General features: G+C 69.2%; 1 protein-coding gene across 1 annotated transcript in view; it reads right to left on the bottom strand.

Moving 5' to 3' along the window:
* The window catches only part of wdr45 (WD repeat domain 45), a 97,681-nt gene extending 73,482 nt beyond the window's left edge, over window positions 1–24,199 (bottom strand). Inside the window, exons 1-5 of the mRNA XM_072487958.1 lie at window positions 24,077–24,199; window positions 21,395–21,470; window positions 20,667–20,771; window positions 19,900–20,005; window positions 13,217–13,311 (exon numbers count right to left, since the gene is read on the bottom strand). Coding sequence (XP_072344059.1) covers window positions 13,217–13,311; window positions 19,900–20,005; window positions 20,667–20,771; window positions 21,395–21,470; window positions 24,077–24,133 — 439 coding nt within the window. The 5' untranslated portion in view covers window positions 24,134–24,199. The remainder of the gene's footprint in view (window positions 1–13,216; window positions 13,312–19,899; window positions 20,006–20,666; window positions 20,772–21,394; window positions 21,471–24,076) is intronic.
* Between the last annotated feature and the right edge of the window lie 109 nt (window positions 24,200–24,308).

Here is a 24,308-nt window from a genome sequence, read left to right as displayed (position 1 = left end):
CGGGAGAGCGCGCGAGGGAGGCAGAGCGCGCGAGGGAGGCAGAGCGCGCGAGGGAGGCAGAGCGCGCGAGGGAGGCAGAGCGCGCGAGGGAGGCAGAGCGCGCGAGGGAGGCAGAGCGCGCGAGGGAGGCAGAGCGCGCGAGGGAGGCAGAGCGCGCGAGGGAGGCAGAGCGCGCGAGGGAGGCAGAGCGCGCGAGGGAGGCAGAGCGCGCGAGGGAGGCAGAGCGCGCGAGGGAGGGAAAGCGCGCGAGGGAGGGAAAGCGCGCGAGGGAGGGAAAACGCGCGAGGGAGGGAAAACGCGCGAGGGAGGGAAAACGCGCGAGGGAGGGAAAACGCGCGAGGGAGGGAAAACGCGCGAGGGAGGGAAAACGCGCGAGGGAGGGAAAACGCGCGAGGGAGGGAAAACGCGCGAGGGAGGGAAAACGCGCGAGGGAGGGAAAACGCGCGAGGGAGGGAAAACGCGCGAGGGAGGGAAAACGCGCGAGGGAGGGAAAACGCGCGAGGGAGGGAAAACGCGCGAGGGAGGGAAAACGCGCGAGGGAGGGAAAGCGCGCGAGGGAGGGAAAGCGCGCGAGGGAGGGAGAGCGCGCGAGGGAGGGAGAGCCTGTGAGGGAGGCAGAGCGCGCGAGGGAGGCAGAGCGCCCGAGGGAGGCAGACCGCGCGAGGGAGGCAGAGCGCGCTGGGAAGGCAGAGCGCGCGAGGGAGGCAGAGCGCGCGAGGGAGGCAGAGCGCGCGAGGGAGGCAGAGCGCGCGAGGGAGGGAGAGCCTGTGAGGGAGGCAGAGCGCGCGAGGGAGGCAGAGCGCCCGAGGGAGGCAGACCGCGCGAGGGAGGCAGAGCGCGCGAGGGAGGGCTAAGCGCGCGAGGGAGGGAGAGCGCGCGAGGGAGGCAGAGCGCGCGAGGGAGGCAGAGCGCGCGAGGGAGGCAGAGCGCGCGAGGGAGGCAGAGCGCGCGAGGGAGGCAGAGCGCGCGAGGGAGGCAGAGCGCGCGAGGGAGGCAGAGCGCGCGAGGGAGGCAGAGCGCGCGAGGGAGGCAGAGCGCGCGAGGGAGGGAGAGCGCGCGAGGGAGGGAGAGCGCGCGAGGGAGGGAGAGCGCGCGAGGGAGGCAGAGCGCGCGAGGGAGGCAGAGCGCGCGAGGGAGGCAGATCGCGCGAGGGAGGCAGAGCCTGTGAGGGATGGAGCGCGCGAGGTAGGCAGAGCGCGCGACGGAGGGAGAGCCTGTGAGGGATGGAGCGCGCGAGGGAGGCAGAGCGCGCGAGGGAGGCAGATCGCGCGAGGGAGGCAGAGCCTGTGAGGGATGGAGCGCGCGAGGGAGGCAGAGCGCGCGAGGGAGGCAGATCGCGCGAGGGAGGCAGAGCCTGTGAGGGATGGAGCGCGCGAGGTAGGCAGAGCGCGCGACGGAGGGAGAGCCTGTGAGGGATGGAGCGCGCGAGGGAGGCAGAGCACGCGAGTGAGGCAGAGCGCGCGAGGGAGTGAGAGCACGCGAGGGAGTGAGAGCGCGCGAGGGAGTGAGAGCGCGCGAGGGTGGCAGCGCGCGCGAGGGAGGGTGAGCGCGCGAGGAAGGGAGAGCGCGTGACAGAGGGAGAGCGCGCGCAGGGAGAGAGAGCGCGAGGGAGGCAGAGCGCGTGAGGGAGGGAAACTCACGAGGGAGGCAGAGCGCACGAGGGAGTCAGAGCGCGCGAGGGAGGGAAAGCGCGCGAGGGAGGGAAAGCGCGCGAGGGAGGGAAAACGCGCGAGGGAGGGAAAACGCGCGAGGGAGGGAAAACGCGCGAGGGAGGGAAAACGCGCGAGGGAGGGAAAACGCGCGAGGGAGGGAAAGCGCGCGAGGGAGGGAAAGCGCGCGAGGGAGGGAGAGCGCGCGAGGGAGGGAGAGCGCGCGAGGGCGGGAGAGCGCGCGAGGGCGGGAGAGCGCGCGAGGGAGGCAGAGCGCGCGAGGGAGGCAGAGCGCGCGAGGGAGGCAGAGCGCGCGAGGGAGGCAGAGCGCGCGAGGGAGGCAGAGCGCGCGAGGGAGGCAGAGCGCGCGAGGGAGGCAGAGCGCGCGAGGGAGGCAGAGCGCGCGAGGGAGGCAGAGCGCGCGAGGGAGGCAGAGCGCGCGAGGGAGGCAGAGCGCGCGAGGGAGGCAGATCGCGCGAGGGAGGCAGAGCGCGCGAGGGAGGCAGAGCACGCGAGGGAGGGAAAGCGCGCGAGGGAGGCAGAGCGCGCGAGGGAGGGAAAGCGCGCGAGGGAGGGAAAGCGCGCGAGGGAGGGAGAGCGCGTGACGGAGGGAGAGCGCGAGGGAGAGAGAGCGCGAGGGAGGGAGAGCGCGAGGGAGGGAGAGCGCGAGGGAGGGAGAGCGCGAGGGAGGGAGCGAGGGAGGCAGAGCGCGCGACGAAGGCAGAGCGCGCGAGGAAGGCAGAGCGCGAGGGAGGCAGAGCGCGCGAGGGAGGGAGAGCGCGCGAGGAAGGCAGAGCGCGAGGGAGGCAGAGCGCGCGAGGGAGGGAGAGCGCACGAGGGAGGTAAAGCGCACGAGGGAGGGAGAGCGCGTGACGGAGGAAGAGCGCGAGGGAGAGAGAGCGCGAGGGAGAGAGAACGCGAGGAAGGCAGAGCGCGAGGAAGGCAGAGCGCGAGGGAGGCAGAGCGCGAGGGAGGCAGAGCGCGAGGGAGGGAAAGCGCGCGAGGGAGGGAGAGCGCGCGAGGGAGGGAGAGCGCGCGAGGGCGGGAGAGCGCGCGAGGGAGGCAGAGCGCGCGAGGGAGGCAGAGCGCGCGAGGGAGGCAGAGCGCGCGAGGGAGGCAGAGCGCGCGAGGGAGGCAGAGCGCGCGTGGGAGGCAGAGCGCGCGAGGGAGGCAGAGCGCGCGAGGGAGGCAGAGCGCGCGAGGGAGGCAGAGCGCGCGAGGGAGGCAGAGCGCGCGAGGGAGGCAGAGCGCGCGAGGGAGGCAGAGCGCGCGAGGGAGGCAGAGCGCGCGAGGGAGGCAGAGCGCGCGAGGGAGGCAGATCGCGCGAGGGAGGCAGATCGCGCGAGGGAGGCAGAGCGCGCGAGGGAGGCAGAGCGCGCGAGGGAGGGAAAGCGCGCGAGGGAGGCAGAGCGCGCGAGGGAGGGAAAGCGCGCGAGGGAGGGAAAGCGCGCGAGGGAGGGAAAGCGCGCGAGGGAGGGAGAGCGCGTGACGGAGGGAGAGCGCGAGGGAGAGAGAGCGCGTGACGGAGGGAGAGCGCGAGGGAGAGAGAGCGCGAGGGAGAGAGAACGCGAGGAAGGCAGAGCGCGAGGAAGGCAGAGCGCGAGGAAGGCAGAGCGCGAGGGAGGCAGAGCGCGAGGGAGGCAGAGCGCGAGGGAGGGAAAGCGCGCGAGGGAGGGAAAGCGCGCGAGGAAGGCAGAGCGCGAGGGAGGCAGAGCGCGCGAGGGAGGGAGAGCGCGCGAGGAAGGCAGAGCGCGAGGGAGGCAGAGCGCGCGAGGGAGGGAGAGCGCGCGAGGGAGGTAAAGCGCACGAGGGAGGGAGAGCGCGTGACGGAGGGAGAGCGCGAGGGAGAGAGAGCGCGAGGGAGAGAGAACGCGAGGAAGGCAGAGCGCGAGGAAGGCAGAGCGCGAGGAAGGCAGAGCGCGAGGGAGGCAGAGCGCGAGGGAGGGAAAGCGCGCGAGGGAGGGAAAGCGCGCGAGGGAGGGAGAGCGCGTGACGGAGGGAGAGCGCGAGGGAGAGAGAGCGCGAGGGAGAGATAGCGCGAGGGAGAGAGAGCGCGAGGGAGGGAGAGCGCGAGGGAGGGAGAGCGCGAGGGAGGGAGCGAGGGAGGCAGAGCGCGCGACGAAGGCAGAGCGCGCGAGGAAGGCCGAGCGCGAGGGAGGCAGAGCGCGAGGGAGGCAGAGCGCGCGAGGGAGGCAGAGCGCGCGAGGGAGGCAGAGCGCGCGAGGGAGGCAGCGCACGCGAGGGAGGGAAAGCGCGCGAGGGAGGCAGAGCGCGCGAGGGAGGGAAAGCGCGCGAGGGAGGGAAAGCGCGCGAGGGAGGGAAAGCGCGCGAGGGAGGGAGAGCGCGCGAGGAAGGCAGAGCGCGAGGGAGGCAGAGCGCGAGGGAGGCAGAGCGCGAGGGAGGGAAAGCGCGCGAGGGAGGGAAAGCGCGCGAGGAAGGCAGAGCGCGAGGGAGGCAGAGCGCGCGAGGGAGGGAGAGCGCGCGAGGAAGGCAGAGCGCGAGGGAGGCAGAGCGCGCGAGGGAGGGAGAGCGCGCGAGGGAGGTAAAGCGCGAGGGAGGCAGAGCGCGCGAGGGAGGGAGAGCGCGCGAGGAAGGCAGAGCGCGAGGGAGGCAGAGCGCGCGAGGGAGGGAGAGCGCGCGAGGGAGGTAAAGCGCACGAGGGAGGGAGAGCGCGTGACGGAGGGAGAGCGCGAGGGAGAGAGAGCGCGAGGGAGAGAGAACGCGAGGAAGGCAGAGCGCGAGGAAGGCAGAGCGCGAGGAAGGCAGAGCGCGAGGGAGGCAGAGCGCGAGGGAGGGAAAGCGCGCGAGGGAGGGAAAGCGCGCGAGGGAGGGAGAGCGCGTGGCGGAGGGAGAGCGCGAGGGAGAGAGAGCGCGAGGGAGAGAGAGCGCGAGGGAGAGAGAGCGCGAGGGAGGGAGAGCGCGAGGGAGGGAGAGAGCGAGGGAGGGAGCGAGGGAGGCAGAGCGCGCGACGAAGGCAGAGCGCGCGAGGAAGGCCGAGCGCGAGGGAGGCAGAGCGCGAGGGAGGCAGAGCGCGCGAGGGAGGCAGAGCGCGCGAGGGAGGGAAAGCGCGCGAGGGAGGGAAAGCGCGCGAGGGAGGGAAAGCGCGCGAGGGAGGGAAAGCGCGCGAGGGAGGGAAAGCGCGCGAGGGAGGGAAAGCGCGCGAGGGAGGGAGAGCGCGCGACGGAGGGAGAGCGCGAGGGAGAGAGAGCGCGAGGGAGGGAGAGCGCGAGGGAGGGAGAGCGCGAGGGAGGGAGAGCGCGAGGGAGGGAGAGCGCGAGGGAGGGAGAGCGCGAGGGAGGGAGAGCGCGAGGGAGGGAGAGCGCGCGAGGGAGAGAGAGCGCGAGGGAGGGAGAGCGCGAGGGAGGGAGAGCGCGCGAGGGAGGGAGAGCGCGTGACGGAGGGAGAGCGCGAGGGAGAGAGAGCGCGAGGGAGGGAGAGCGCGCGAGGGAGGGAGAGCGCGAGGGAGAGAGAGCGCGAGGGAGGGAGAGCGCGAGGGAGGGAGAGCGCGAGGGAGGGAGAGCGCGAGGGAGGGAGAGCGCGAGGGAGGGAGAGCGCGAGGGAGGGAGAGCGCGAGGGAGGGAGAGCGCGAGGGAGGGAGAGCGCGAGGGAGGGAGAGCGCGAGGGAGGGAGAGCGCGAGGGAGGGAGAGCGCGAGGGAGGGAGAGCGCGAGGGAGGGAGAGCGCGCGAGGGAGGGAGAGCGCGCGAGGGAGGGAGAGCGCGCGAGGGAGGGAGAGCGCGCGAGGGAGGGAGAGCGCGAGGGAGGCAGAGCGCGAGGCTGGGAGAGAAAGCGCGCGAGGGAGAGAAAGCGCGCGAGGAAGGGAAAGCGCGCGAGGGAGGCAGAGCGCGCGAGGGAGGGAAAGCGCGCGAGGGAGGGAAAGCGCGCGAGGGAGGGAAAGCGCGCCAGGGAGGGAGAGCGCGCGAGGGAGGGAGAGCGCGCGAGGGAGGGAGAGCGCGTGACGGAGGGAGAGCGCGAGGGAGAGAGAGCGCGAGGGAGGGAGAGCGCGCGAGGGAGGGAGAGCGCGCGAGGGAGAGAGAGCGCGAGGGAGGGAGAGCGCGAGGGAGGGAGAGCGCGAGGGAGGGAGAGCGCGAGGGAGGGAGAGCGCGAGGGAGGGAGAGCGCGAGGGAGGGAGAGCGCGCGAGGGAGGGAGAGCGCGCGAGGGAGGGAGAGCGCGAGGGAGGGAGAGCGCGAGGCAGGGAGAGAAAGCGCGCGAGGGAGAGAAAGCGCGCGAGGAAGGGAAAGCGCGCGAGGGAGGCAGAGCGCGCGAGGGAGGGAAAGCGCGCGAGGGAGGGAAAGCGCGCGAGGGAGGGAGAGCGCGCGAGGGAGGGAGAGCGCGTGACGGAGGGAGAGCGCGAGGGAGGTAGAGCGCGCGAGGGAGGGAGAGCGCGCGAGGGAGGGAGAGCGCGCGAGGGAGAGAGCGCGAGGGAGGGAGAGCGCGAGGGAGGGAGAGCGCGAGGGAGGGAGAGCGCGAGGGAGGGAGAGCGCGAGGGAGGGAGAGCGCGCGAGGGAGAGCGCGCGAGGGAGAGCGCGCGAGGGAGGGAGAGCGCGCGAGGGAGGGAGAGCGCGCGAGGGAGGCAGAGCGCGAGGGAGGCAGAGCGCGAGGGAGGCAGAGCGCGAGGCAGGGAGAGAAAGCGCGCGAGGGAGAGAAAGCGCGCGAGGAAGGGAAAGCGCGCGAGGAAGGGAAAGCGCGAAAGGGAGGCAGAGAGCGCGAGGGAGGGAGAGTGCGCGAGGGAGGGAGAGCGCGCGAGGGAGGGAGAGCGCGCGAGGGAGGGAGAGCGCGCGAGGGAGGGAAAGCGCGCGAGGGAGGGAAAGCGCGCGAGGGAGGGAAAGCGCGCGAGGGAGGGAAAGCGTGCGAGGGAGGGAGAGCGCGAGGGAGGCAGAGCGCGCGAGGGAGGCAGAGCGCGCGGGGGAGGCAGAGCGCGCGAGGGAGGCAGAGCGCGCGAGGGAGGGAAAGCGCGCGAGGGAGGGAAAGCGCGCGAGGGAGGGAGAGCGCGTGACGGAGGGAGAGCGTGAGGGAGAGAGAGCGCGAGGGAGAGAGAGCGCGAGGGAGGGAGAGCGCGAGGGAGGGAGAGCGCGAGGGAGGGAGAGCGCGAGGGAGGGAGCGAGGGAGGCAGAGCGCGCGACGAAGGCAGAGCGCGCGAGGAAGGCAGAGCGCGAGGGAGGCAGAGCGCGCGAGGGAGGCAGAGCGCGCGAGGGAGGCAGAGCGCGCGAGGGAGGCAGCGCACGCGAGGGAGGGAAAGCGCGCGAGGGAGGCAGAGCGCGCGAGGGAGGGAAAGCGCGCGAGGGAGGGAAAACGCGCGAGGGAGGGAAAGCGCGCGAGGGAGGGAGAGCGCGTGACGGAGGGAGAGCGCGCGAGGGAGGGAGAGCGCGTGACGGAGGGAGAGCGCAAGGGAGAGAGAGCGCGAGGGAGGGAGAGCGCGAGGGAGGGAGAGCGCGAGGGAGGGAGAGCGCGCAAGGGAGGGAGAGCGCGCAAGGGAGAGAGAGCGCGAGGGAGGGAGAGCGCGCGAGGGAGAGAGAGCGCGAGGGAGGGAGAGCGCGAGGGAGGGAGAGCGCGCGAGGGAGGGAGAGCGCGCGACGGAGGGAGAGCGCGAGGGAGAGAGAGCGCGAGGGAGAGAGAGCGCGAGGGAGAGATAGCGCGAGGGAGGGAGAGCGCGCGAGGGAGGGAGAGCGCGCGAGGGAGGGAGAGCGCGCGAGGGAGGGAGAGCGCGCGAGGGAGGGAGAGCGCGCGAGGGAGAGAGAGCGCGAGGGAGGGAGAGCGCGAGGGAGGGAGAGCGCGAGGGAGGGAGAGCGCGAGGGAGGGAGAGCGCGAGGGAGGGAGAGCGCGAGGGAGGGAGAGCGCGATGGAGGGAGAGCGCGCGAGGGAGGGAGAGCGCGCGAGGGAGGGAGAGCGCGCGAGGGAGGGAGAGCGCGAGGGAGGGAGAGCGCGAGGGAGGCAGAGCGCGAGGCAGGGAGAGAAAGCGCGCGAGGGAGAGAAAGCGCGCGAGGAAGGGAAAGCGCGCGAGGAAGGGAAAGCGCGAAAGGGAGGCAGAGAGCGCGAGGGAGGGAGAGTGCGCGAGGGAGGGAGAGCGCGCGAGGGAGGGAGAGCGCGCGAGGGAGGGAGAGCGCGCGAGGGAGGGAGAGCGCGCGAGGGAGGGAGAGCGCGTGAGGGAGGGAGAGCGCGCAAGGGAGGGAAAGCGCGCGAGGGAGGGAAAGCGCGCGAGGGAGGGAGAGCGCGAGGGAGGCAGAGCGCGCGAGGGAGGCAGAGCGCGCGAGGGAGGCAGAGCGCGCGAGGGAGGCAGAGCGCGCGAGGGTGGGAAAGCGCGCGAGGGAGGGAGAGCGCGCGAGGGAGGGAGAGCACGCGAGGGAGGGAGAGCGCGCGAGGGAGGGAGAGCGCGTGAGGGAGGTAGAGCGCGCGAGGGAGGTAGAGCGCGCGAGGGAGGGAGAGCGCGCGAGGGAGGGAGAGCGCGCGAGGGAGGGAGAGCCTGTGAGGGAGGCAGAGCGCGCGAGGGAGGGAAAGTGCGCGAGGGAGAGAGCGCGCGAGGGAGGGAGAGCGCGCGAGGGAGGGAGAGCGCGCGAGGGAGGGAGAGCGCGCGAGGGAGGGAGAGCGCGCGAGGGAGGTAGAGCGCGTGAGGGAGGGAGAGCGCGCGAGGGAGGGAGAGCCTGTGAGGGAGGGAGAGCGCGCGAGGGAGGCAGAGCGCGCGAGGGAGACAGAGCGCGTGACGGAGGGAGAGCGCGCGACGGAGGGAGAGCGCGCGACGGAGGGAGAGCGCGTGAGGGAGGCAGTGCACGCGAGGGAGGGAGAGCGCATGACGGAGGGGGAACGCGCGAGGGAGGCAGAGCGCGCGAGGGAGGCAGAGCGCGCGAGGGAGGCAGAGCGCGCGAGGGAGGCAGAGCGCGCGAGGGAGGCAGAGCGCGCGAGGGAGGCAGAGCGCGCAAGGGAGGGAGAGCCTGTGAGGGAGGCAGAGCGCGCGAGGGAGGCAGAGCGCGCGAGGGAGGCAGAGCGCGCGAGGGAGGCAGAGCGCGCGAGGGAGGCAGAGAGAGCGAGGGAGGCAGAGAGAGCGAGGGAGGCAGAGCGCGCGAGGGAGGCAGAGCGCGCGAGGGAGGCAGAGCACGCGAGGGAGGCAGAGCGCGCGAGGGAGGGAAAGCGCGCGAGGGAGGGAGAGCGCGAGGGAGAGAGAGCGCGAGGGAGGGAGAGCGCGAGGGAGGGAGAGCGCGAGGGAGGGAGAGCGCGAGGGAGGGAGAGCGCGAGGGAGGGAGAGCGCGAGGGAGGGAGAGCGCGAGGGAGGCAGAGCGCGAGGGAGGCAGAGCGCGCGAGGAAGGCAGAGCGCGAGGGAGGGAGAGCGCGAGGGAGGGAGAGCGCGAGGGAGGAAGAGCGCGAGGGAGGGAGAGTGCGAGGGAGGGAGAGCGCGAGGGAGGGAGAGCGCGAGGGAGAGAGAGCGCGAGGGAGGGAGAGCGCGAGGGAGGGAGAGCGCGAGGGAGGGAGAGCGCGAGGGAGGGGGAGCGCGCGAGGGAGGCAGAGCGCGAGGGAGGCAGAGCGCGAGGCAGGGAGAGCGCGCGAGGGGAGAAAGCGCGCGAGGAAGGGAAAGCGCGCGAGGAAGGGAAAGCGCGAAAGGGAGGCAGAGCGCGCGAGGGAGGGAGAGCGCGCGAGGGAGGGAGAGCGCGCGAGGGAGGGAAAGCGCGCGAGGGAGGGAAAGCGCGCGAGGGAGGGAAAGCGCGCGAGGGAGGGAAAGCGCGCGAGGGAGGGAGAGCGCGCGAGGGAGGGAGAGCGCGCGAGGGAGAGAGAGCGCGAGGGAGGGAGAGCGCGAGGGAGGGAGAGCGCGCGAGGGAGGGAGAGCGCGTGACGGAGGGAGAGCGCGTGACGGAGGGAGAGCGCGAGGGAGAGAGAGCGCGAGGGAGGGAGAGCGCGCGAGGGAGGGAGAGAGAGCGCGAGGGAGGGAGAGCGCGAGGGAGGGAGAGCGCGAGGGAGGGAGAGCGCGAGGGAGGGAGAGCGCGAGGGAGGGAGAGTGCGCGAGGGAGGGAGAGCGCGCGAGGGAGGGAGAGCGCGCGAGGGAGGGAAAGCGCGCGAGGGAGGGAGAGCACGCGAGGGAGGGAGAGCGCGCGAGGGAGGCAGAGCGCGCGAGGGAGGCAGAGCGCGCGAGGGAGGCAGAGCGCGCGAGGGAGGCAGAGCGCGCGAGGGAGGCAGAGCGCGCGAGGGAGGCAGAGCGCGCGAGGGAGGCAGAGCGCGCGAGGGAGGCAGAGCGCGCGAGGGAGGCAGAGCGCGCGAGGGAGGCAGAGCGCGCGAGGGAGGCAGAGCACGCGAGGGAGGCAGAGCACGCGAGGGAGGGAAAGCGCGCGAGGGAGGCAGAGCGCGCGAGGGAGGGAAAGCGCGCGAGGGAGGGAAAGCGCACGAGGGAGGGAGAGCGCGCGAGGGAGGGAGAGCGCGTGACGGAGGGAGAGCGCGAGGGAGAGAGAGCGCGAGGGAGGGAGAGCGCGAGGGAGGGAGAGCGCGAGGGAGGGAGAGCGCGAGGGAGGGAGCGAGGGAGGCAGAGCGCGCGACGAAGGCAGAGCGCGCGAGGAAGGCAGAGCGCGAGGGAGGGAGAGCGCGCAAGGGAGGGAAAGCGCGCGAGGGAGGGAGAGCGCGTGACGGAGGGAGAGCGCGAGGGAGAGAGAGCGCGAGGGAGAGAGAACGCGAGGAAGGCAGAGCGCGAGGAAGGCAGAGCGCGAGGAAGGCAGAGCGCGAGGGAGGCAGAGCGCGCGAGGGAGGGAAAGCGCGCGAGGGAGGGAAAGCGCGCGAGGGAGGGAGAGCGCGTGACGGAGGGAGAGCGTGAGGGAGAGAGAGCGCGAGGGAGAGAGAGCGCGAGGGAGGGAGAGCGCGAGGGAGGGAGAGCGCGAGGGAGGGAGCGAGGGAGGCAGAGCGCGCGACGAAGGCAGAGCGCGCGAGGAAGGCAGAGCGCGAGGGAGGCAGAGCGCGAGGGAGGCAGAGCGCGCGAGGGAGGCAGAGCGCGCGAGGGAGGCAGCGCACGCGAGGGAGGGAAAGCGCGCGAGGGAGGGAGAGCGCGCGAGGGAGGGAGAGCCTGTGAGGGAGGCAGAGCGCGCGAGGGAGGGAAAGCGCGCGAGGGAGGGAAAGCGCGCGAGGGAGGGAAAGCGCGCGAGGGAGGGAAAGCGCGCGAGCGAGGGAAAGCGCGCGAGCGAGGGAAAGCGCGCGAGGGAGGGAAAGCGCGCGAGGGAGGGAAAGCGCGCGAGGGAGAGAGCGCGAGGGAGAGAGCGCGCGAGGGAGAGCGCGCGAGGGAGGGAGAGCGCGCGAGGGATGTAGAGCGCGCGAGGGAGGGAGAGCGCGCGAGGGAGGGAGAACGCGCGAGGGAGGGAGAGCCCGTGAGGGAGGGAGAGCGCGCGAGGGAGGCAGAGCGCGCGAGGGAGGCAGAGCGCGCGAGGGAGGCAGAGCGCGTGACAGAGGGAGAGCGCGCGACGGAGGGAGAGCGCTCGACGGAGGGAGAGCGCGCGACGGAGGGAGAGCGCGCGACGGAGGGAGAGCGCGCGACGGAGGGAGAGCGCGCGACGGAGGGAGTGCGCGCGACGGAGGTAGTGCGCGCGTCGGAGGGAGAGCGCGCGACGGAGGGAGAGCGCGCGACGGAGGGAGAGCGCGCGAGGGAGGCAGAGCACGCGAGGGAAGGAGAGCGCGTGACGGAGGGAGAACGCGCGAGGGAGGCAGAGCGCGCGAGGGAGGCAGAGCGCGCGAGGGAGGCAGAGCGCGCGAGGGAGGGAGAGCGCGCGAGGGAGGGAGAGCGCGCGAGGGAGGGAGAGCCTGTGAGGGAGGCAGAGCGCGCGAGGGAGGCAGAGCGCGCGAGGGAGGCAGAGCGCGCGAGGGAGGGAGAGCGCGCGAGGAAGGGAGAGCGCGTGACGGAGGGAGAGCGCGTGACGGAGGGAGAGCGCGTGACGGAGGGAGAGCGCGCGAGGGAGGGAGAGCGCGCGAGGGAGGGAGAGTGCGCGAGGGAGGGAAAGCGCGCGAGGGAGGGAGAGCGTGAGGGTGGGAGAGCACGAGGGAGAGCGCGAGGTTGGGAGTGTGCGCGAGGGAGGGAAAGCGCGCGAGGGAGGGAGAGCGTGAGGGAGGGAGAGCACGAGGGAGAGCGCGAGGTTGGGAGAGTGCGCGAGGGAGGGAGAGCGCGAGGGAGGGAGAGTGAGAAGGCGGGAGAATGAGAGGGCGGGAGAATGAGAGGGCGGGAGAGCGCGAGGGAGGGAGAGCGCGAGGGAGGGAGAGCGCGAGAGTGCGAGGGAGGGAGAGAGAGTGAGGGGGAAGAGAGCAAGGGAGGGAGAGGATGAGGGAGGGAGGCAGCGTGAGGGAGGGAGAGCGACGGAGGTAGAGCACGTGAGGGAGGGAGAGAGCGAGTCAGGGAGAGAGCGAGGGGGGAGGGAGCGCGAGTGAGTGAGAGAGCGAGGGAGGGAGAGAGCGAGGGAGGGAGAGCGCGAGGGAGGGAGAGCGCGAGGGAGGAAGAGAGCGAGGGAGGGAGAGAGCGAGGGAGGGAGAGCGAGGGAGGGAGAGCGAGGGAGGGAGAGAGCGAGGGAGGGAGAGCGCGAGGGAGGGAGAGCGCGAGGGAGGGGGGTCGCATGAGGGAGGGAGAGCTTGAGGGAGGGAGAGAGTGAGGGAGAGAGCAAGGGAGGGAGAGCGCGAGGGGGTGAGTGCGAGGGAGGGAGAGTGAAAGGGAGGGAGAGCGCGAGGGAGGGAGAGCGTGAGGGGGAGAGTGCGAGGGAGGGAGAGAGTGAGGGGGGAGAGAGCAAGGAAGGGAGAAAGCAAGGGAGGGAGAGGATGAGGGAGGGAGACAGCGTGAGGGAGGGAGCAAGGGAGGGAGAGCGAGGAAGAGAGGGAGAGCGATGGAGGGAGAGCGAGGGTGGGAGAGAGCGCGAGGGTGGGAGAGAGCGCGAGGGTGGGAGAGAGCGCGAGGGAGGGAGAGAGCGCGAGGGAGGGAGAGAGCGCGAGGGAGGGAGAGAGCGCGAGGGAGGGAGAGAGCGCGAGGGAGGGAGAGAGCGCGAGGGTGGGAGAAAGCGCGAGGGTGGGAGAGAGCGCGAGGGAGGGAGAGAGCGCGAGGGAGGGAGAGAGCGCGAGGGAGGGAGAGAGCGCGAGGGAGGGAGAGAGCGCGAGGGAGGGAGAGAGCGCGAGGGAGGGAGAGAGCGCGAGGGAGGGAGACAGCGTGAGGGAGGGAGGGAGAGCGAGGGAGGGAGACAGCGTGAGGGAGGGAGGGAGACCGAGGGAGGGAGAGAGAGCGAGGGAGGGAGGGAGACAGCGTGAGGGAGGGAGAGCGAGGGAGGGAGAGAGAGCGAGGGAGGGAAGGAGAGCGAGGGCGGGAAGGAGAGCGAGGGCGGGAAGGAGAGCGAGGGAGGGAGGTGACAGAGGTTCGAGAGGTGGGCTGAATGAGTAATTATGAGTCATCGAGTTGACCGCACAGAAAGAGTTCTTCCTGCCCATTGCGCACTTACCCTCACCTTCAGGGTGCGGGGTTGGCTCGACGGAAGGAGAGAGTGCTGAATTTTTAATAACTGCCAGCCATCCACACAATGCTCTCAATCGGAGGGACACGAATACTCCCCCTGGCGATACAATGTGGGTGAGAGCCAGTACCTTTTGGATTCTCCCTGGTGTCAAACTCGAATAACTTGCTGGGATTGTCCGGGAAGGTGTACACATAGATGCGGTGACACAGTACGATAATAATCCTGGAATGTGAGAAGGAGAAAATAACTTTAAGGACAGAAAATGCTGCACCGCAGGAGGGACAGTACTGAGGGAGCGCCGCACTGTCGGAGGGTCAGTGCTGAGGGAGCGCCGCACTGTCGGAGGGTCAGTGCTGAGGGAGCGCCGCACTGTCGGAGGGTCAGTGCTGAGGGAGCGCCGCACTGTCGGAAGGTCAGTGCTGAGGGAGCGCCGCACTGTCGGAGGGTCAGTGCTGAGGGAGCGCCGCACTGTCGGAGGGTCAGTGCCGAGGGAGCGCCGCACTGTCGGAGGGATAGTGCTGAGGGAATGCCGCACTGTCGGAGGGATACTGCTGAGGGAGCGCCGCACTGTCGGAGGGTCATTGCTGAGGGAGCGCCGCACTGTCGGAGGGCCAGTGCTGAGGCAGCGCCGCGCTGTCGGAGGGTCAGTGCCGAGGGAGCGCCGCACTGTTGGAGGGTCAGTGCTGAGGGAGCGCTGCGCTGTCGGAGGGTCAGTGCTGAGGGAGCGCTGCGCTGTCGGAGGGTCAGTGCTGAGGGAGTGACACAGTTGGAGGGTCAGTGCTGAGGGAGCGCTGCGCTGTTGGAGGGTCAGTGCTGAGGGTGCGCCGCACTGTCGGAGGGTCAGTGCTGAGGGAGCGCTGCACTGTCGGATGGTCAGTGCTGAGGGAGCGCCGCACTGTTGGAGGGTCAGTGCTGAGGGAGCGCCGCACTGTCGGAGGGTCAGTGCTGAGGGAGCGCCGCACTGTCGGAGGGTCAGTGCCGAGGGAGCGCCGCACTGTCGGAGGGATAGTGCTGAGGGAATGCCGCACTGTCGGAGGGATACTGCTGAGGGAGCGCCGCACTGTCGGAGGGTCATTGCTGAGGGAGCGCCGCACTGTCGGAGGGTCAGTGCTGAGGGAGCGCCGCACTGTCGGAGGGTCAGTGCTGAGGCAGCGCCGCGCTGTCGGAGGGTCAGTGCCGAGGGAGCGCCGCACGGTTGGAGGGCCAGTGCTGAGGGAGCGCTGCGCTGTCGGAGGGTCAGTGCTGAGGGAGCACTGCGCTGTCGGAGGGTCAGTGCTGAGGGAGTGACACAGTTGGAGGGTCAGTGCTGAGGGAGCGCCGCGCTGTTGGAGGGTCAGTGCTGAGGATGCGCCGCACTGTCGGAGGGTCAGTGCTGAGGGAGCGCTGCACTGTCGGAGGGTCAGTGCTGAGGGAGCGCCGCACTGTTGGAGGGTCAGTGCTGAGGGAGCGCCGCACTGTCGGAGGGTCAGTGCTGAGGGAGCACCGCACTGTCGGAGGGTCAGTGCTGAGGGAGCGCTGCACTGTCGGAGGGTCAGTGCTGAGGGAGCGCCGCACTGTTGGAGGGTCAGTGCTGAGGGAGCGCCGCACTGTCGGAGGGTCAGTGCTGAGGGAGCGCTGCGCTGTCGGAGGGTCAGTGCTGAGGGAGCGCTGCGCTGTCGGAGGGTCAGTGCTGAGGGAGCGCTGCGCTGTCGGAGGGTCAGTGCTGAGGGAGCGCCGCACTGTTGGAGGGTCAGTGCTGAGGGAGCGCTGCGCTGTCGGAGGGTCAGTGCTGAGGGAGCACCGCACTGTCGGAGGCTCAGTGCTGAGGGAGCGCCGCACTGTCGGACGGTTAGTGCTGAGGGAGCGCCGCACTGTCGGAGGGTCAGTGCTGAGGGAGTGCCGCACTGTGGGAGGGTCAGTGCTGAGGGAGCGCCGCACTGTCGGAGGGTCAGTGCTGAGGGAGCGCTGCGCTGTCGGAGGGTCAGTGCTGAGGGAGCACCGCGCTGTCGGAGGGTCAGTGCTGAGGGAGCACCGCACTGTCGGAGGGTCAGTGCTGAGGGAGCGCCGCGCTGTCGGAGGGTCATTGCTGAGGGAGCACTGCGCTGTCGGAGGATCAGTGCTGAGGGAGCGCCGCACTGTCGGAGGGTCAGTGCTGAGGGAGCGCTGCACTGTCGGAGGGTCTGTGCTGAGGGAGTGCCGCACTGTCGGAGGGTCAGTGCTGAGGGAGCGCCGCGCTGTCAGAGGGTCAGTGCTGAGGGAGCGCCGCGCTGTCGGAGGGTCAGTGCTGAGGGAGCGCCGCGCTGTCGGAGGGTCAGTGCTGAGGGAGCGCTGCGCTGTCGGAGGGTCAGTGCTGAGGGAGAGCTGTGCTGTCGGAGGGTCAGTGCTGAGGGAGCGCTGCACTGTCGGAGGGTCAGTGCTGAGGGAGCGTCGCACTGTCAGAGGGTCACTGCTGAGGGAGCGTCGCACTGTCGGAGGGTCAGTGCTGAGAGAGCGCCGCACTTTCGGAGGGTCAGTGCTGAGGGAGCGCCGCACTGTCGGAGGGTCAGTGCTGAGGGAGCACCGCACTGTTGGAGGGTCAGTGCTGAGGGAGCGCCGCACTGTCGGAGGGTCAGTGTTGAGGGAGCGCCGCACTGTCGGAGGGTCAGTGCTGAGGGAGCGCCGCACTGTCGGAGGGTCAGTGCTGAGGGAGCACCGCACTGTCGGAGCGTCAGTGCTGAGGGAGCGCCGCACTGTCGGAGGGTCAGTGCTGAGGGAGCGCCGCACTGTCGGAGGGTCAGTGCTGAGGGAGCACCGCACTGTCGGAGCGTCAGTGCTGAGGGAGCGCCGCGCTGTCGGAGGGTCAGTGCTGAGGGAGCGCCGCACTGTCGGAGGGTCAGTGCTGAGGGAGCGTCGCACTGTCAGAGGGTCACTGCTGAGGGAGCGTCGCACTGTCGGAGGGTCAGTGCTGAGGGAGCGCCGCACTGTCGGAGGGTCAGTGCTGAGGGAGCACCGCACTGTTGGAGGGTCAGTGCTGAGGGAGCGCCGCACTGTTGGAGGGTCAGTGCTGAGGGAGCGCTGCGCTGTCGGAGGGTCAGTGCTGAGGGAGCACCGCACTGTCGGAGGCTCAGTGCTGAGGGAGCGCCGCACTGTCGGACGGTTAGTGCTGAGGGAGCGCCGCACTGTCGGAGGGTCAGTGCTGAGGGAGTGCCGCACTGTGGGAGGGTCAGTGCTGAGGGAGCGCCGCACTGTCGGAGGGTCAGTGCTGAGGGAGCGCTGCGCTGTCGGAGGGTCAGTGCTGAGGGAGCACCGCGCTGTCGGAGGGTCAGTGCTGAGGGAGCACCGCACTGTCGGAGGGTCAGTGCTGAGGGAGCGCCGCGCTGTCGGAGGGTCATTGCTGAGGGAGCACTGCGCTGTCGGAGGATCAGTGCTGAGGGAGCGCCGCACTGTCGGAGGGTCAGTGCTGAGGGAGCGCTGCACTGTCGGAGGGTCTGTGCTGAGGGAGTGCCGCACTGTCGGAGGGTCAGTGCTGAGGGAGTGCTGCGCTGTCGGAGGGTCAGTGCTGAGGGAGCACTGCGCTGTCGGAGGGTCAGTGCTGAGGGAGCGCCGCACTGTCGGAGGGTCAGTGCTGAGGGAGTGCTGCGCTGTCGGAGGGTCAGTGCTGAGGGAGCGCTGCGCTGTCGGAGGGTCAGTGCTGAGGGAGAGCTGTGCTGTCGGAGGGTCAGTGCTGAGGGAGCGCTGCACTGTCGGAGGGTCAGTGCTGAGGGAGCGTCGCACTGTCAGAGGGTCACTGCTGAGGGAGCGTCGCACTGTCGGAGGGTCAGTGCTGAGAGAGCGCCGCACTTTCGGAGGGTCAGTGCTGAGGGAGCGCCGCACTGTCGGAGGGTCAGTGCTGAGGGAGCACCGCACTGTTGGAGGGTCAGTGCTGAGGGAGCGCCGCACTGTCGGAGGGTCAGTGTTGAGGGAGCGCCGCACTGTCGGAGGGTCAGTGCTGAGGGAGCGCCGCACTGTCGGAGGGTCAGTGCTGAGGGAGCACCGCACTGTCGGAGCGTCAGTGCTGAGGGAGCGCCGCACTGTCGGAGGGTCAGTGCTGAGGGAGCGCCGCACTGTCGGAGGGTCAGTGCTGAGGGAGCACCGCACTGTCGGAGCGTCAGTGCTGAGGGAGCGCCGCGCTGTCGGAGGGTCAGTGCTGAGGGAGCGCCGCACTGTCGGAGGGTCAGTGCTGAGGGAGCGTCGCACTGTCAGAGGGTCACTGCTGAGGGAGCGTCGCACTGTCGGAGGGTCAGTGCTGAGGGAGCGCCGCACTGTCGGAGGGTCAGTGCTGAGGGAGCACCGCACTGTTGGAGGGTCAGTGCTGAGGGAGCGCCGCACTGTCGGAGGGTCAGTGTTGAGGGAGCGCCGCACTGTCGGAGGGTCAGTGCTGAGGGAGCGCCGCACTGTCGGAGGGTCAGTGCTGAGGGAGCACCGCACTGTCGGAGCGTCAGTGCTGAGGGAGCGCCGCACTGTCGGAGGGTCAGTGCTGAGGGAGTGCCGCACTGTGGGAGGGTCAGTGCTGAGGGAGCGCCGCACTGTGGGAGGGTCAGTGCTGAGGGAGCTCCGCACTGTCGGAGGGTCAGTGCTGAGGGAGCGCCGCACTGTCGGAGGGGTCAGTGCTGAGGGAGCGCTGCGCTGTCGGAGGGGTCAGTGCTGAGGGAGCACTGCGCTGTCGGAGGGTCAGTGCTGAGGGAGTGACACAGTTGGAGGGTCAGTGCTGAGGGAGCGCCGCGCTGTTGGAGGGTCAGTGCTGAGGATGCGCCGCACTGTCGGAGGGTCAGTGCTGAGGGAGCGCTGCACTGTCGGAGGGGTCAGTGCTGAGGGAGCGCCGCACTGTCAGAGGGTCGGTGCTGAGGGAGTGCCGCACTGTCGGAGGGTCAGTGCTGAGGGAGCACCACACTGTCGGAGGGTCAGTGCTGAGGGAGCGTCGCACTGTCGGAGGGTCAGTGCTGAGGGAGCGCCGCACTGTCGGAGGGTCAGTGCTGAGGGAGCACCGCACTGTTGGAGGGTCAGTGCTGAGGGAGCGCCGCACTGTCGGAGGGTCAGTGTTGAGGGAGCGCCGCACTGTCGGAGGGTCAGTGCTGAGGGAGCGCCGCACTGTCGGAGGGTCAGTGCTGAGGGAGCACCGCACTGTCGGAGCGTCAGTGCTGAGGGAGCGCCGCACTGTCGGAGGGTCAGTGCTGAGGGAGTGCCGCACTGTGGGAGGGTCAGTGCTGAGGGAGCGCCGCACTGTGGGAGGGTCAGTGCTGAGGGAGTGCCGCACTGTCGGAGGGTCAGTGCTGAGGGAGCGCCGCACTGTCGGAGGGTCAGTGCTGAGGGAGCGCCGCACTGTCGGAGGGTCAGTGCTGAGGGAGCTCCGCACTGTCGGAGGGTCAGTGCTGAGGGAGCGCCGCACTGTCGGAGGGTCAGTGCTGAGGGAGCGCTGCGCTGTCGGAGGGTCAGTGCTGAGGGAGCACTGCGCTGTCGGAGGGTCAGTGCTGAGGGAGTGACACAGTTGGAGGGTCAGTGCTGAGGGAGCGCCGCGCTGTTGGAGGGTCAGTGCTGAGGATGCGCCGCACTGTCGGAGGGTCAGTGCTGAGGGAGCGCTGCACTGTCGGAGGGTCAGTGCTGAGGGAGCGCCGCACTGTCAGAGGGTCGGTGCTGAGGGAGTGCCGCACTGTCGGAGGGTCAGTGCTGAGGGAGCACCACACTGTCGGAGGGTCAGTGCTGAGGGAGCGCTGCACTGTCGGAGGGTCAGTGCTGAGGGAGCGTCGCACTGTCAGAGGGTCACTGCTGAGGGAGCGTCGCACTGTCGGAGGGTCAGTGCTGAGAGAGCGGCCGCACTTTCGGAGGGTCAGTGCTGAGGGAGCGCCGCACTGTCGGAGGGTCAGTGCTGAGGGAGCACCGCACTGTTGGAGGGTCAGTGCTGAGGGAGCGCCGCACTGTCGGAGGGTCAGTGTTGAGGAGCGCCGCACTGTCGGAGGGTCAGTGCTGAGGGAGCGCCGCACTGTCGGAGGGTCAGTGCTGAGGGAGCACCGCACTGTCGGAGCGTCAGTGCTGAGGGAGCGCCGCACTGTCGGAGGGTCAGTGCTGAGGGAGCGCCGCACTGTCGGAGGGTCAGTGCTGAGGGAGCACCGCACTGTCGGAGCGTCAGTGCTGAGGGAGCGCCGCGCTGTCGGAGGGTCAGTGCTGAGGGAGCGCCGCACTGTCGGAGGGTCAGTGCTGAGGGAGCGTCGCACTGTCAGAGGGTCACTGCTGAGGGAGCGTCGCACTGTCGGAGGGTCAGTGCTGAGGGAGCGCCGCACTGTCGGAGGGTCAGTGCTGAGGGAGCACCGCACTGTTGGAGGGTCAGTGCTGAGGGAGCGCCGCACTGTCGGAGGGTCAGTGTTGAGGGAGCGCCGCACTGTCGGAGGGTCAGTGCTGAGGGGAGCGCCGCACTGTCGGAGGGTCAGTGCTGAGGGAGCACCGCACTGTCGGAGCGTCAGTGCTGAGGGAGCGCCGCACTGTCGGAGGGTCAGTGCTGAGGGAGTGCCGCACTGTGGGAGGGTCAGTGCTGAGGGAGCGCCGCACTGTGGGAGGGTCAGTGCTGAGGGAGTGCCGCACTGTCGGAGGGTCAGTGCTGAGGGAGCGCCGCACTGTCGGAGGGTCAGTGCTGAGGGAGCGCCGCACTGTCGGAGGGTCAGTGCTGAGGGAGCTCCGCACTGTCGGAGGGTCAGTGCCGAGGGAGCGCCGCACTGTCGGAGGGTCAGTGCTGAGGGAGCGCCGCACTGTCGGAGGGTCAGTGCTGAGGGAGTGCCGCACTGTCGGAGGGTCAGTGCTGAGGGAGCGCCGCGCTGTCCTTACTTGTCGTGACGCATCCGCACAGCGAGGACCTGCTTTGTGAAAGTGAAATCCAGAACAAGTTTCTCCTGAGAATCTTTCCCCTCTCGAGCATCATCCCAGACCAAAAACTGTCAGAGAAAAAGAGAGCATGTTTATGGAGACAGTGTAGAGGGAGCTTTACTCTGTATCTAACCCCGTGCTGTACCTGTCCTGGGAGTGTTTGATGGGGACAGTGTAGAGGGAGCTTTACTCTGTATCTAACCCCGTGCTGTACCTGTCCTGGAGTGTTTGATGGGGACAGTGTAGAGGGAGCTTTACTCTGTATCTAACCCCGTGCTGTATTGTCCTGGGAGTGTTTGATGGGGACAGTGTAGAGGGAGCTTTATTCTGTATCTAACCCCGTGCTGTACCTGTCCTGGGAGTGTTTGATGGGGACAGTGTAGAGGGAGCTTTATTCTGTATCTAACTCCGTGCTGTGCCTGTCCTGGGAGTGTTTCATGGGGACAGTGTAGAGGGAGCTTTACTCTGTATCTAACCCCGTGCTGTACCTGTCCTGGGAGTGTTTGATGGGGACAGTGTAGAGGGAGCTTTATTCTGTATCTAACCCCGTGCTGTACCTGTCCTGGGAGTGTTTGATGGGGACAGTGTAGAGGGAGCTTTACTCTGTATCTAACCCCGTGCTGTACCTGTCCTGGGAGTGTTTGATAGGGACAGTGTCGAGGGAGCTTTGCTCTGTATCTAACCCTGTGCTGTACCTGTCCTGGGAGTGTTTGGTGGGGCCATTGTACCTGAGATTTCAGAGAATTTGGGATGACTGCCTCCTCCGACGATAGCGAGCAGGTTTGATCGGTGCAACATCTCCACATGTCCCACGCTCCCGACCTGATCGTGGTCTGTTTTTGGAGAAGGTGAGAGAGGGAAGAGAAGATTATTGACCAGGAGGATGGAAAAGGTGGAGCTCCTGTTTTCTGAGGCAGCTCTCCGCGATCCCTCTCCGCGTGTTCCCGCACCAACCGAGCTTGTGCAGGAATCCCGGGGTCAGAGTCCCGCACAGCACGAGTCCACGGACACTGGCTGCCACGTTCATGGACAGGAGGTCTTGAGGGATGGACATTTTGCCCCGACAGCAAGGAAATCAAACATGATCGTCCCCCGCCCCTTCCCCCAACACCCCCTCTCCCCCCCCCAACGACCCCCTCCCCCTCCCAACTCCCCTTCTCCCACCAGTCTGTGGGTTAACGTCTGTTCAAGTCCAGCTCTGTGCTTCCCCCACAGTCGAATATCCCCCAGCAACCTCTCCAAACTCTTCCGAGTGGCAGTCGCCGGTCAGAAGGCTGCGGCCAGGAAGGTTCCGGAAACGAGCTTGGCAATTCGATCGAGGCGACAGCGCGGCGGGCCCCTGGGTCCGGTACGGAATTCCCAAATCCCACCTCGCTCGCACCTCCGGCCCCCAATTCACGCACGGACTACCCACGCACCCCATCCCGGTAAACCGCCTCGGCTTCCCCCTGGTTACCAAGGTGACCTTTCTCCATGAGGGGGCTCCACGTTATAGATTCGAACACCAGTTTCCATCGCACAGCAAAAGCAACCTGAGAGGGAGGGCAAGGCAAAGTTAAATTAGAACAATTGTGCGACAGTGCGGCGCTCCCTCAGCATTGACCCTCCGACAGCGCGGCACTCCCCTAGTACTGACCCTTCGACAGTGCGGCACTCCCTCAGCACTGACACCCCGACAGTGCGGCGCTCCCTCAGCACTGACCCTCCGACAGTGCGGAGCTCCCTCAGCACCGACCCTCTGACAGTGCGGCGCTCCCTCAGCACTGACCCTCCGACAGTGCGGTGCTCCCTCAGCACTGACCCTCAGACTGTGCGGTGCTCCCTCAGCACTGACCCTCAGACTGTGCGGTGCTCCCTCAGCACTGACCCTACGACAGTGCAGCTCTCCCTCAGCACTGACCCTCCGACAGTGCAGCTCTCCCTCAGCACTGACCCTCCGACAGTGCAGCTCTCCCTCAGCACTGACCCTCCGACAGTGCAGCGCTCCCCTCAGCACTGACCCTCCGACAGTGCAGCTCTCCCTCAGCACTGACCCTCCGACAGTGCGGCGCTCCCTCAGCACTGACCCTACGACAGTGCAGCTCTCCCTCAGCACTGACCCTCCGACAGTGCAGCTCTCCCTCAGCACTGACCCTCTGACAGTGCGGCGCTCCCTCAGCACTGGCCCTACGACAGTGCAGCTCTCCCTCAGCACTGACCCTCCGACAGTGCGGCGCTCCCTCAGCACTGACCCTCCGACAGTGCGGCGCTCCCTCAGCACTGACTCTCCGACAGTGCGGCGCTCCCTCAGCACTGACCCTCCGACAGTGCGGCGCTCCCTCAGCACTGACCCTCCGACAGTGCGGCACTCCCCTAGTACTGACCCTTCGACAGTGCGGCACTCCCTCAGCACTGACCCCCCGACAGTGCGGCGCTCCCTCAGCACTGACCCTCCGACAGTGCGGAGCTCCCTCAGTACTGACCCTCCGACAGTGCGGCACTCCCCCAGTACTGACCCTCCGACAGTGCGGCACTCCCCCAGCACTGACACTCCGACAGTGCGGCACTCCCTCAGCACTGACCCTCCGACAGTGCGGCGCTCCCTCAGCACTGACCCTCCGACAGTGCGGTTCTCCCTCAGCACTGACCCTCCGACAGTGCGGCGCTCCCTCAGCACTGACCCTCCGACAGTGCAGCGCTGCCTCAGCACAGACCCTCCGACAGTGCGGCACTCCCTCAGCACAGACCCTCCGACAGTGCGGCGCTCCCTCAGCACTGACCCTCCGACAGTGTGGTGCTCCCCTCAGCACTGACCCTCCGACAGTGCGGCACTCCCTCAGCACCGACCTCTGACAGTGCGGCGCTCCCTCAGCACCGACCCTCCGACAGTGCGGCGATCCCTCAGCACTGACCCTCCAACATTGTGGCGCTCCCTCAGCACTGGCCCTCCGACAGTGCTGTGCTCCCTCAGCACTGACCCTCTGACAGTGCGGCACTCCCTCAGCACTGACCCTCCGACAGTGCGGCACTCCCTCAGCACTGACCCTCCGACAGTGCGGCTCTCCCTCAGCACTGACCCTCCGACAGTGTGGCGCTCCCTCAGCACTGACCCTCCGACAGTGCGGCGCTCCCTCAGGACTGACCCTCCGACAGTGCGGTGCTCCCTCAGTACTGACCCTCCGACAGTGCGGCGCTCCCTCAGCACTGACCCTCCGACAGTGCAGCTCACCCTCAGCACTGACCCTCCGACAGTGCGGCGCTCCCTCAGCACTGACCATCCGACAGTGCGGCACTCCCTCAGCACTGACCCTCCAATAGTGTGGCGCTCCCTCAGCACTGACCCTCCAACAGTGCGGCGCTCCCTCAGCACTGACCCTTCGACAGTGCGGCACTCCCTTAGAACTCACCCTCCGACAGTGTGGCGCTCCCCCAGCACTGACCCTCCAACAGTGCGGCGCTCCCTCAGCACTGACCCTCGGACAGTGCGGCGCTCCTTCAGAACTGACCCTCCGACAGTGCGGCGCTCCCTCAGCACTGACCCTCCAACAGTGCGGCGCTCCCTCAGCACTGACCCTCCGACAGTGCGGCACTCCCTCAGAACTCACCCTCCGACAGTGTGGCGCTCCCTGAGCACTGACCTTCCAACAGTGCGGCGCTCCCTCAGCACTGACCCTCCGACAGTGCGGCGCTCCCTCAGCACTGACCCTCCGACAGTGCGGCACTCCCTCAGCACTGACCCTCCGACAGTGCGGCTCTCTCTCAGCACTGACGCTCCAACAGTGCGGAGCTCCCTCAGCACTGATCCTCCGCCAGTGTGGCGCTCCCTCAGCACTGACCCTCCGACAGTGCGGTGCTCCCTCAGTACTGACCCTCCGCCAGTGTGGCGCTCCTTCAGTACTAACCCTCCGACAGTGCGGTGCTCCCTCAGTACTGACCCTCCGACAGTGTGGCGCTCCCTCAGCACTGACCTTCCGACAGTGCGGCACTCCTTCAGCACTGACCCTCCGACAGTGCGGCACTCCCTCAGCACTGACCCTCCGACAGTGCGGCTCTCCCTCAACACTGACCCTCCAACAGTGCGGAGCTCCCTCAGCACTGACCCTCCGACAGTGCAGCTGGTCAACCTGGGAAGGTCTGACATCTCAAGCAAGAGACTTACTGTGATCTTGGTTGAATCGCAGACTGTTGACCCCCTCGTTGTTGGGCCATTGTCCATCAGAGACTGAGTAACAGTGAGCTTGGGCCTTTGTCCAGTGACTTTCAGCCTCTCTGGATGTCCGAAAGCTGCACCCGGCCAAAGACAGAACACGTCAGTCACCCTGTCGGGATCATCAACTTCACCACGGTCACCAGGGTCTCACAGTTAAGGATCGCGGGGGGGGTGAGGGAGA

The sequence above is a fragment of the Scyliorhinus torazame genome, chromosome 22 (genome assembly GCF_047496885.1).
Source record: "Scyliorhinus torazame isolate Kashiwa2021f chromosome 22, sScyTor2.1, whole genome shotgun sequence".
NCBI classification, from domain to species: Eukaryota; Metazoa; Chordata; class Chondrichthyes; order Carcharhiniformes; family Scyliorhinidae; genus Scyliorhinus; species Scyliorhinus torazame.
The sequence above is the reverse complement of the archived record's forward strand: the minus strand, read 5'-3'. Positions and strand labels throughout refer to the sequence as shown.